The following is a 12,646-nucleotide window of genomic DNA, read 5'->3' on the forward strand; positions in this document are numbered from 1 at the left end:
TGAAATTTTGTGAAAACATACTAATTGTATAATTAATTATTATACAGTATGTTTCTTGTATCAAAAGATGACTAGTGTATTTCAAGTAGTCTGAGTTATGAAGTCAAATGTTTTTTTTCCTTTTGCCTCTGTCTCCCTACTTGCTGTAAAACTATAGGGGCACAAACGAGAGATGTGATATGTCTTACTTTCCTGAACCGATTATCTGGTGGTCATAATGATTACAAAATAATCATTTATAATAATGTATTTGTATTATTATTATTATAACAAGAGGTTTATCTAGGCCCGATCAAAAAAAGATGCTGCAGTGCACCATAGTCTACACCAGATGTCTGTTTGTCCTGTTTACATATCCTTGGTGTATGAATAGATGTTTGGTTTGCTTTTCTATTTTCTATGATACCTGTCATCATACCTGTCAACACTCCCGATTTTTACATGTTTCCTATTTGTAACCCGTTCTGTGCCCCCGATTGGTAATTTCTCCAACTAATCTGATTTCATTATGACGATGCTAGCATTTTATGATAGCACGGGTCACAGACAAGGTCAGAGAGAGAAGGATGAGGCTGGCAGGGCACTGCGTCAGGCACCCGGAACTAGTGGCAAGCAAACTGACACTGTGGGAGCCAACCCAGGGCAAAGCCAGGAAAGACAAGAAGCGCACCACCAGTGGTGTAAACTAAGTACATTTACTCAATTACTTAAATACAATTTTGAGGTATTTTTTACTTTACTGAGTATTTAAATGTTAAGTACTTTTACTTCTACTCCACTACATCTCAGAGACAAATATTGTACATTTCGGCCATTTGAAAATAGCCGATCTACAAGCTCACAATGCGATGCATACATTTTGATGCCAATACTTTTGTACTTTTAACTCAGGTAATTTTTTCTCAGACTTTTACTTGTAACAGAGTATTTCTACATTACAGTATTGATACTTTTACTTAAGTAAAAACATTTGCGCACCACCTATGTAGATGCACTGCGGCGTGACAGTTGGACAACAACCAGGGTTGCATTGCTCATGGGACGGCCTAACACGCCGTGCAACAACCTTTTTGAACAGGAGCACGCACAGGCACATGCATAGATTTAAAACAACTTTAAATTCACACCTCAACAAAGTTTACAAAGGCTCCTGACTCACACCAGGTGAATTAACATAGGAATGAGCCTAGATACATATCAATTGTCCATTGTGTGACCTGTAGTGTAGGTGTTAAGCGACGTGCGCGTCACGTCATTAAAATAGATTGCAACCACATTCCAATTCAGCAATGACAACAACACTGCAGTTTAATGTTTTCCACTAAATTATTCTTTGCATCTGAAGACAGCGTGCAGGAGATTTTTTCTTCCACTTCGATCCTTGGTCTTCTTCTACACACCTTTTGCCTCTTTAAGCTTACTTTTTTAAGAATCTAATCAAAATGATTGGCCTAATTCTTCATTCCTATTTGTCCTAATCAGGCACAAGAAAGTGTGTCAAATTAAAGTAAGGACATGTATTACAACAAACATACATGATACTGATGTTTAAACCCTTTACCAGTGTAATGAATCAATATGCTCATGACAATGTTGAAGAATGACTAAAGCATAAAATATAGAAAATATGACAGTATATAGCAAAACTACATGTTTTAATATTTATTTTGTTCTGTAATGAATGATAATTATTACTAAAGCAGTAATACTGTATTGGCATGATGCGGTTTTAAATGGAATTCCTTGGCAGGGCTCTTTGGTCTATTATAATACTTACTATGAATCACAAGATTCAATTAGCTGCATATACAAAATTCTCATCTCCACTGTTTAGATGCTGGTTATTCATTAACCAATGAGTATACTGTAGCTGGCACATTTAAGGGAAAACCTGTGTCCAGGAGAGTACGTAGGTGCATTATGAAGGGAAGTGTTCAAGTAAAAGCTTGTCTATTGACAATAAGGAAGAGCAATAGAGTACCGAAGTCCTGATGTCACTCCCACTACCCCTGGTAGCCATGGCGTTTTCGGAAACAAGTCATCCTGGTGATTTTGTCAGGTATGTGACTGACTGTCGTTTATGATATTGAGTTGCATTTGATTTGATTTGACCCATTATAAGAAAATGTATGGGAAATACAACCCCTTCCATTTAGCCGATCAACCCTTCCCCTGTAGTCTCCTGGAAGAGCTGACACTCAGTCTCAAAGTCACAGCCCTGGAGCAGTTCCCTGTAGTGATCTCTGACATCTTGGTATAGAGGGATGGATGCCTGGTGCCGATCCATACCAGGGAAAACCATGGGCTTCTCATTGAGCAGTGGCTGCAGCCTCAGGCCATCTTCTCCACAGTCATACAGCACCAGCAGTAGGTTAGCGGCATAGGGTAAGAACTGGCTGGTGCGGAATGAGCGCTGGACTTGCGTGGCATAGTTGGTGGATGTCAAGCGTTCGCTGTCGTTGAAGAAGCCCAGAAGGGTCAGCAGGGGCAGAAGTGTCTCTGCATGGCCGACCTGGATTGTCACAGCTTCAGACACCGCATTCCCCAACCTAAAGTACAGGAAGGTGTTCACAGGGGTTTCAGGATTATTTGAAAAATGCCAAAAAAGGGTCTTATTTACTAAATATAGTATATAATATAATGAAATATTTAAATGTTTTTTGACACATAATCAAATGTTTTATGGTCATGATTCACCAGGATCCTGGATGGCTTGGTTTCAGGCTTAAAATAATTTATATAAATATTTTCGGAAATCTCTCTGGGGAAAATGAATGGGCTTTCGATCTGTGGCACCACAAAATGTCCGCCACTGCTATGCCCTATTCTATATGAATCATGCCATTGGGAGCTGGTGTGTGACATAGGCTACATGCACGAAGGTATACTGTACACAAAACTAAATAGGATAGGCTGCATGAATAGAGGAAAGAGTATGTGCAGGAGATAAAGTACATGCAGATGCAAGGGGTCTTAAATTGACTACAATTAAAAAATACTTTTTATTTTCAAAGAAATATCCTCTCTCATACACTTATGCCAGTGTGCCAGTGTATTATTATTTCCATTTTCAGTGCGCAAGCTGAGCACAAGGCCTTATATCTAGACTGTATAGACTTTGCTAAACATTGCACTTTGGGCACGGTAATCAGCATTAGAGTGCCTGTGCATGCAAGTATTCAGTGATAACAGTCAATGATGTAACAGCCACCACAAAACATCACCTACATTACTGTTCAAATTGTCTCTGATTTCTATCTGCTAACTTGATGACCTAGATGGAAATAGATATGCAAGAGTGTCATCCTCATATCAGATTATCAAGTGAACGAGTCACATGACTATAATGAGTAGTGGAAACAGTATGAACATCTACATCTGTAGGTTTTTCAAGTGTTGCTGTATGTTTGTGTATTATTCTATACATGTTAACTCACTTGTTCTCACTGGCTGCTTTGTCCAGTCGACTAAAAACATCATGGAAAAGAAGGCAACTTGACTTGCTGTTGATGGGGTAACCATAGCCTCTTTTCCAGAAGTGCTTCAGGTCAAGAGCATACTCCAAAACCTGTTGGTAGAACAGAACACACAGGACTAAATAATGTGTGTATGTGGGATAGGATATGTTTGTTTGATTTTATAATAAAAGTGCTGCTTACTTCCTGAATAAGAGAATACAAACTATGCCAAGTTTGATTATGAGATGGGCTAGGTGAATTATTCAGGTTATTATGCGAGCTGTTTTGCAGGTAATATAAAGATAAACAATTCTGTTTTCTGGCTAGTTCATTTCCTTATATCTTTAGTAGGCATACCTTGCTTCTTATGACATACAGGCTCACTACATTTACACTAAGCATTCAAGAAATATGATAATTTGTAGTTTAAATACCTGTGCATCAACTGCATCAAAGAGCTGACACCAGGGGGAGTTCTCATTCTTAATAGAAAATTCATAGGCACAAAGGTAAAATGCAGCTTGAGCCATATCTGCAGGAAAAAGGTCACCGAAAGGTTAGAACTAATGTAGTCACAAAAGCCTTTCAGTAATTTAAGTTCAAACAACTAAGACCCAAGTGAATTCACACAAATCTACAATGTATGTACTTGGCACTTTTACCCATTGTGAACAGTGATCAAGTATGGGTAGAGTGAGCTCAATGATATGCTGACAGGACATGTGCTGCTGATTACTTATATACAGCTTATAGAAGAGAAGGAAACACTCATTTCCTCAGTCATTAGTTTGACCTTAAAACCAAGGAACTCTGGTGTGCATAACTAGTTTAATTATTGCCCTTCTTTGAGGCCTACCCTGTTATTAACTACCAGAGTAATGGTTCTCTTTGCACAGGAACCTGCATTTTGTTGATTGTGAGGTCAGAATCCATTATATTGACATAATATTCACACTTTTTTGTGACCTTTTTTGTGTCAAAACAGAACTTATTTTTGATGTATTTAAATGGGCTTTTTACTACTTTTTCTCCCCAATTTAGTCCTTATGCTTATTGATTCCTGCCCACACACATTTATGTGTGTTGTCACTGCTGTTGTATCCTATCCCAGTGAGGAGCCCTTGCCAGGAGGATGAGGCACCTCCGTCCTACTCCTCCTGCTGCTCAACACTTCGTGCAGTGACAAATATCACCTTCCCTGCCCAGCTTCCTTAACCCAAACACGGGCCAACTGTGTTCGTATAGATACTCGACAAAGTCGGATGCACTGCGGTGGATTCAAACCCCTAGACTCTGTGGTGGTGGGCATGTACTTTACCACTGTGCCACCCGAGCGCCTGTCAGAACATTGTGTGACTCACTTTTGGATCACACACCTCTGGAGTACCTCCAGTGTGTAGCACTATAGTCAGAAGTTGAACTAATGTACAGGGACAACATTCAGGACATACGGTACAAACCAACCGAGTATTCAGATTTTCATTTTTTAATGTATGTAAAAAATGTGCTCATTGAGATGTACAGGAGACTACAGGTCCGAGAGGTTCTTACTGTTCTAAAGCATTTTAATATGCTGAAATTAGTGGATGATATTCAAGATATTAAATAAAAGGGTTCCCAAACTCTTCTTGGAATAGACCCCAAATTGACTTTCATTAGGCTAATGGATCTGCATAAAAAACGATTCTGTCCTAGGGACCCTAATTAATGTTTCAGTCATAACTGTACATAATAAATAAATGCATAGTGCTATTGAAACATAGTTACAATAGTCACTCTTGCACTTTTAGATTTGTTTTGTTTTTGTTTTAAAGCAGTGAAATTAAACTACTAATTTAGCCCAAACCCACTTTGAAAAACACTGATTTAGGATACCATGTCAAACTTCAGGACTTGGTATCGGTGAAAGCATACACTCTTGGCAGTTGAGAGAATATGGTGACTAGAGGCATGGATACATCTAGGTGCCAAACAAACAACATAATCAATAGCTTAAAATGCATTGGTACCGTGATTCTCAATCTTTTTCATTTCAAGGACCCCAATTTGATATGCATGAACTCCCTATTTATTTATTTCTATGTCTGGGACTCCAATCTAAGATTTTTTTTTTATGTCAGGCATGATTTGGTCTGATATGTTCTGTCATTTGGTCTAGAAGTCCTTTATGTATTGTAGGTATAGAGAACAGTGAAACTCTGATAAAAATAGCCATTATTGTATGTTAATTATAATAATGATGAAGATTAATCATCAGTCTTTCAGCTGACCCCCTTGTAGCCCCCCCCCCTCCCCCTAATACTGTATTCTTTCTGACCATCAGTGATGAGACTGTACGGGACATGAAGACGGTCTGCAATCTTCTCCGTGACCCGCTTCATCTCTGGGCCCAAATTGAACTTGTCGACTTCTTCAGTGGCTGACGGGTTATCATCAACATCTTTCAGAAACTTGGTGCACTGGTCAAAGAATCTCATTAGGGCATCATTCACCTCATAGTCAAATTCTTGGTCTGTGGTAGATGGGGAAAAATAAATTGTAAGTAGGCCTACATCCCAATAATCACCATCATCAATATTATAAGAATGAAAACATCACTTAAGCTTAGTTTATACTCCCTCCTACCAAATGTTAGGACAAAATATAAATATTTTATATAGTTATATGAGACTGGATTGTCTGGTATTAAGCCCTTTTTTACTTAAAAAAAACATGTGAATGCAAAGATTATCACAATTTTGATTTGATATCGAGGCACCAACACCCAGCAGCTATAGCACCTATAGCCACCTACCATCAATACTCCACAGTTCTGTCAGACCTCTCTGGAAGGACAAGGTGCTGTTGATGCACCTGTGCTTCGAGCTGGTGATGAACTTCAGGCGTCCACCTCGGAGCTTCTCCTCTGAGATCAACAATGGGAACAACTTGGACATCCTGACAGCCAGATGTTTGAGGTCCTTCACACCTTTCTCCACCAGGCGGCCGTCCATGTCCTCGGTGTACCACATGCTCCAGATGTTTCGGATGTCGCGCAGCCAGCTCTCTCTGCCAGAGGCGTTGTTCATAACCAAGTCATAGACTCGCTGCATCTTCTTGACGTTCTTGGACGTCGGATACCTTGTGCAGTGATGGAAAAAGTACTCATACATTTGCTCAAGTAAAAGTATCAATACTGCAATTTAGAAATGGTCTGTTACAAGTACAAGTTTGGCATTCAAAATCTACTTGAGTAAAATTACTTAAGTATGGGCATCAGAATATACTTCATTACTAAAATTAAAAGTACTCATTATGCAGAAGGTAAATGGATGATACTAAACCTAACCTTATTCCTAACCTTAACCTCACTAAAACTATGCCTAAATGCCACTCATCTGCTGTTAACCTAACCTCAAAACCACGCCCACCTGGTCGAAACACCGTGAAAAGTGATAGTCCGGCTTTATGCCACTAACCTTGTGCCATGTCTCACTATGGCGGTCAGATGAACCTCGCGACATTGATCTGAAGGGAGCTGAGATGTGTTGACAGCCAGGATGTCCTCGATCAGATACGGATTCACTTCTTCGTACCTGCCTTTCGTGCTGAAATATCTGGCGATGGTTGGTATATTATTTGACTCGCTTCTTCTTGACTTTACATAATCAAGAACACAACATGAAATCCCACAGATGAAGAAATGAACAATTGTGAGTTTAAAATATAGGGTAAACATCATTCCTAACCACGGAGGTACTAGGCTATTATCCAAACTCCCTACCCCGTGGTGCGCAACGATCAGTGTTGCCAGGTTTTGAGAGACAAACAAGCAACCAGGTCTATGAAAACAAGCTCAAAAGAAGCAGGCCACAGGAACACTTTTGAACCTATACATACATCGGCTATTTGGAAATAGTAGATCTATAAGCTCAAGCTTGTAGATCTGTTATTTTCAATGAAAAAAAAAAATGCTTTTGAAACATTTTAAATACAGAAAATATTTTCAGATCTAGACTGTGGCCAAGTTAAGTACATGAAAAAGTTTGAGAACCACAGGTTTAAACATTTAGGAAATAAGCCCAAATAAGCAACTACACTTTAGAAACAAGCCCAAAAACCACAACCCGCAACTACCAATATTTACAAGCAACTTTACAGAAAAACAAGCCCAACGTCGCTTATAATAAGCAGACCTGGCAACACTGGTCCTGATTGACGAGTCGCTCACAAACGTTTCTTTTGTATCGAACGGACGGACGGACGTCAGATTGTTTTGCAAAGAAAAGGCCGACCAGGCCCTTTCCCGGAGTTCACAATTGTCCGTTTTGTGGCTATTATTGGCTAGTAAAGATTACATTGATTTGTTAGACTCAAACACTTATTTTTCAAATGCCCAGCAAAGAATCTTTTTTTTAAATTTTTATTTAAATATCACTCATCAGAAAGCAGAACAAAGTGTAACTACTTGAAAAGCCATGTTAGAGGCCACATATAGGCCAGTGGTTCTCAACCTGTGCTCACGTGATTTTTGGGGGGTCCCCAGTCCAGAGTCCTCCTCAGTCAGAATTGCTCAATTCTAGTTGATAACATAAACATGCAAGCATACTCTCTTCATTCGACTTTATTAAACACCACAGCAGATGACTTAGTACAAAACATATTTATTGTATTGAAAATCGATAAGGCATAAATAAGTCAGTCACAGGTGGTATGTTTTAGAGAGCAATACAAAAACATCATCATTGGCGTTATTGTGCACAGAACAGAAGTAAAAAACAGCACTCACAGCAGTCAAACACACACAGCCAACAGCAAAAACACATTGAATAAAACACAACAACCACAACATGCATGCACACACGCAAACAAATGTGCACACTCACGCACTCACTCTCACAATATCACATTACTTAACATCACACACAAAGGAAAAGTCTTATGGAAACAGTCAGCGAGCAAGGTCAAATTGAATGGGTCAGCCTCATAAAATAAAATAAAATACAATTCACCAATAGTGGGCTACTCACTACTCAGTCATCCAGCCTCAATAACACATTTGTTGGTCTTGTCCGGCACTTAGACCTAATCAGTTTTCAGATATTCATGAACAAATCCTCAGAACTCAACTGAGGTGGACCTGACTACAGCCTATAGTGCATCACAGGATATAATTTCAACCTGCAATATATCACTTGATTTATCTGACATACTAAATACATTATTTTCTAAAGCATGATTTGAAGTTTTACGCACTACCACATTGTTGATCTAAGAAGTTATATTGGTCATGATGAGAGGTGAGTTCACCACTTATCTTCAGTGAGTATGGCAACTGCTACAGTACGGTATTATTTGTAATTGTGCAAAATAGTGGGGAGGACTATTCTCAGCATACATTGATATTTGTATGATTAATAAATATCAAACACAATGTTTTGGAAATGCAGGGTTTGACCCCTCCACAGACAGACAAGTTTACGACATAGGCTATATGTAATAAAGAATTTGAAAGAGAAGAGGTGATGAGTGGAATTTGCCTTTTGGCATGTGGCATATGAGTGCTTGATTCAACTTCTTATACCCTTAGTGAACAGGTCATTTTATATTCAAAATCAACCCAAAGGAAGCACTCCTGTTTTGTCTTGTTTTAGCCTTGAACCATTATTTTTAGCCATAAATCATTAAGTATATTCTGCTATAATCGAGCACTTGACAATTCAGTGGATATTTGAAATACACTGGCTTGGACAATTACAAACAGGAACAAAAACTGAACTGGACTGTACCATATATTTAGTAGTGTTGAATGTTCCAGTCTGCTCAGTGCTGTTACATATTCTCCCTTCATTCATGGCAATAATTTGTGCATTTCCATCACATATTGCAAGATTATTAACACTGCAAATCTCCACAGATCCACAAAAATAAAATCAAGGGGGAAAGGGAAAAAAAGGCACAGTAAGATACAGTGCGAACAGATATTCTAATCACTTTCATGTACCACACATTCACCATGGAAAAAGAGAAAGGATCTGTACTGAGTAGGAAGATGTGAATTGCATTGTAACCTAAAATACCGTAGATTGTTTACTGTTCCTCCCAACCCCAGAGGGACAGTAACATGCAGTGGGTATTCACATCTAAATCTGTCTGCTTTGACCAAAAAACTGTGCATTGGAGTTTGTCAGATTTCACTCTCGTAGGTGTGCATGTAGGTCTTGAGGGAGAGGATCTCAGGGTAGCTCCGCGTGGTTCTGCGGTAGAAGTCCAGGCCCGTCAGAATCTCCACGTCTCTGACCCGAGCTGTATGCATCTTCATCAGATCCTCCACCCAGCGTGATTCTTCCTCAGAACTCTACAAGGACGTTGGGTGAAAGTAAGTTGCATTAGTATAAAATTAGGATGCAATACATTGACAACATCTGCCGAGTTCAACAAAGGTTTCAGCTAATGCAAAACCACCACACTGATGATAAAACCAGTTAAGCCTCTCTCAAACACCAGGTAAACCCGAAGATTTTGCCTCAACTAGTCTATTATTCAGAGATTTCTGAGATGCCCCATAAGTAACCTAAAAACTTGGATGGCAAGGGAAATGTCTCTTATTATTTCAAGAAATGTTATAATATGCACCTACAGAACCAATTTGAACTCATACTCACATTGCAGGTCTCCTCATTATCTGGCCTGTGTGGTAGAATAAAGGCAGAGCTGCTCAGGGGGCCAGCACAGGAGTCAGCAGGCTGGGTGAAGTCTAGGCAACTGGTCACCACCACAAAGTAATGGGTGGGGATGGGTATTGTACCACTTACATACCTAAAGTAAAGAAGAAACATCTAAAGGTGAGGCATATCCACAATTGGTAATTAGGGTGATAGTCGAGAATATCAGGAGAAAGTTGTGGGTAAAAGTAGGGGTATGGTGTATATTAAAAGCCCCATACTTTGCTCATAGCAATGCAAGCTTTCAGAAAGCTATGTTGTGGGATTCTGCTTTTGAATTTATGCCACTAGGTGGCATTAATGTTCTGATCTATACCACATGAAAAAAATACTGTGGGATTATTAGCTTTTTGTCATGCCACTAGGTGCATAGGTGGTGTTAAATATTGTACCATATGGACACAATTGATATTCAAATATCCTTGGAAAATGAACAACATAATATTGTAGCAAAAAAGAAAATAAATTGACAAAATATAAAATGAGAGGGGAGGTAAAACAAACAAGAAGCCATTTCATCTTCACTGGAAAAGCAAGGGACATATTATACCCAGACCTAATTTCAGTTTAGATTTAAGAATGTATTTGCACAAAAATATACAAGATATGCATGTATCATTATTTCAGTATGTAGATGCAAACTAAAAGCCTAATTTATACTTTGTTGTGCCATCTGTTGTGTCACTCACCAAAACGTGATGCAACACATCTCTTGAAAATGTGTTCTTTTCGGCGAGCAACACCATCAAATGACAAAGAATTAATGAGGTTCAGGCTGAGACAAAATCTTGATATTCTTACTGTTTTATCTTCTCAGTGGAGTCCCTGAGGCCGTCATAATCATAGTCAAATATAGGACCAATAATTATATTCACTCCGTTTCTCTCACTGGCAAACCGCTTCACCATAGCCCTCTGTAAGTAACCCCATATCCCTAAAACATAAACAAAAAGGGCATAAGAGACAACATGTATATCTGAGACCCAATATTCCAAGTATTATAGGATATGGGATATAGGTTATTAACATGCTTTGATTAGATTTTAATGTAATCCCATGTGGCAAAACTGTAGTAACATCCACAGTATAGGGCATTTCTGTGTAATTTGTTGGAGTGTACAAATCACATACAGTATCTAATCCCAAAGAGGATAATTGAAACAGCAAAATGTGACAGACTTACTTTTGAATGCAGGATACATGGGGACTGTGTTAGTGATAAGGACAGCATCATATTTCCCATCCATGGTTGAGGACAACTCTGTCAATATGGAAAATAAAACAACTAATTAGGACTAAAGTAATAATTCACACTCACCAACACACTCAAGGCTATTGTTGGAAGGTAAATTCTGATTACCGGACTGTTACCTGTAACAGAGTCTACAATAGAGTATTGATACTTTTACTTAAGTAAAGAAATGTAGTACTTTTTCCACCACTGCTCAAGACTAAATTACTTTTTGGGACCTAGACAAGTGAATGGATTAAGCTTGATAAATAATGCTTACCGTAGACTTGCAGTAACTTATGTGAGGACTAACTATGAAAGGACTGTCACTGAAAAGATCCATGGACATACTGTTTGCCAGTGGGTTTAGAGTAACTTACGCGGAGGGTACAGGAAAGCATAGGTGATTTGTTTGTCTGCTCTGTAATTGGTACAGGACTGGCTGAAAGCTGGAGGTACACGAACATCTGGTCTCACACAGTTAGAGAGGGCCTCAGGCAGCGGTGACACTTCTACCTGGGGACCACACACAGCACAAACCAAACACAAACACAAATTAATACAACGCGCAAATCTTGCCCCCCAACATCTCTTGTTCTGCATCTTTCCGTTCTAAATTATATCGTGGACCATGACCTTGGGGGACCTCAAGGCAGCCCACTGATCATTAAACGATAGAGAAAAATATCCACGCACCGTCTTCTTAAGCTACCAATACTTTATTACAGACAGACAGATCATAACATGAATCATTTTCTATTGTTTGCATCTAATTTCTTAGATCTTTCTTAGTTTGCTTCCATCCTTAAAGATATGTTGACTTGAAAGGTAATTCAACAACATCAGCCCATGGTTGAAAGTTGTTGGCCTGCCCTATAGCATCACTGTTGTTCTGAACTTTGGCTTTTTTTTTAACATAACACTTAGAACAACATAGGAGATAAAACTTACCTGTCTGCTGACCGTGTATGAGGTCCAAAGGGGCATGAAGAGAGCTTCACTGTATCCACTGATGTAGTCACCATGATGGAGGATGAAATATTTGCTACGGTACAAAACAGCAGGTCGACCATATGGCAGATTTCTGCTATCTGGGAGAGGCGGACCATAGGAGGATGGAAGAAGAGAACCAAATATGTAACAAGACAAATCTAACCTATTAATAAAATAATGCAGCAACATTCTGAAAAGAAAAACCCTAGAATTTCAATGGGCCCCTACATTTTAAAATGTATAAAAGGTGTGCTCACATG

At 39.0% G+C, this 12,646-nt stretch overlaps 2 protein-coding genes across 2 annotated transcripts in view; both read right to left on the bottom strand.

Moving 5' to 3' along the window:
• Positions 1-1,653: 1,653 nt before the first annotated feature.
• On the bottom strand, positions 1,654-7,226 carry LOC311042314 (multiple inositol polyphosphate phosphatase 1-like). Its single transcript, XM_084052977.1, has 6 exons — positions 6,917-7,226; positions 6,253-6,578; positions 5,776-5,970; positions 3,893-3,990; positions 3,438-3,568; positions 1,654-2,549 (listed from the first exon to the last, which is right to left on the bottom strand). The coding sequence occupies exons 1-6, from the start codon at positions 7,177-7,179 to the stop codon at positions 2,153-2,155; spliced, it is 1,410 nt and encodes a 469-aa protein (XP_083909103.1). The 5' UTR covers positions 7,180-7,226; the 3' UTR covers positions 1,654-2,152.
• An 865-nt stretch (positions 7,227-8,091) lies between these two features.
• enpp2 (ectonucleotide pyrophosphatase/phosphodiesterase 2) overlaps positions 8,092-12,646 on the bottom strand; it is a 30,833-nt gene continuing 26,278 nt past the window's right edge. Inside the window, exons 20-25 of the mRNA XM_084052114.1 lie at positions 12,345-12,484; positions 11,774-11,909; positions 11,346-11,423; positions 10,964-11,096; positions 10,103-10,256; positions 8,092-9,795 (exon numbers count right to left, since the gene is read on the bottom strand). Of these exons, the coding sequence (XP_083908240.1) occupies positions 9,625-9,795; positions 10,103-10,256; positions 10,964-11,096; positions 11,346-11,423; positions 11,774-11,909; positions 12,345-12,484 (812 nt within the window). The 3' untranslated portion in view covers positions 8,092-9,624. The remainder of the gene's footprint in view (positions 9,796-10,102; positions 10,257-10,963; positions 11,097-11,345; positions 11,424-11,773; positions 11,910-12,344; positions 12,485-12,646) is intronic.

This window comes from Gymnoscopelus microlampas (assembly GCF_963454915.1).
Source record: "Gymnoscopelus microlampas genome assembly, chromosome: 3".
Lineage (NCBI taxonomy): Eukaryota > Metazoa > Chordata > Actinopteri > Myctophiformes > Myctophidae > Gymnoscopelus > Gymnoscopelus microlampas.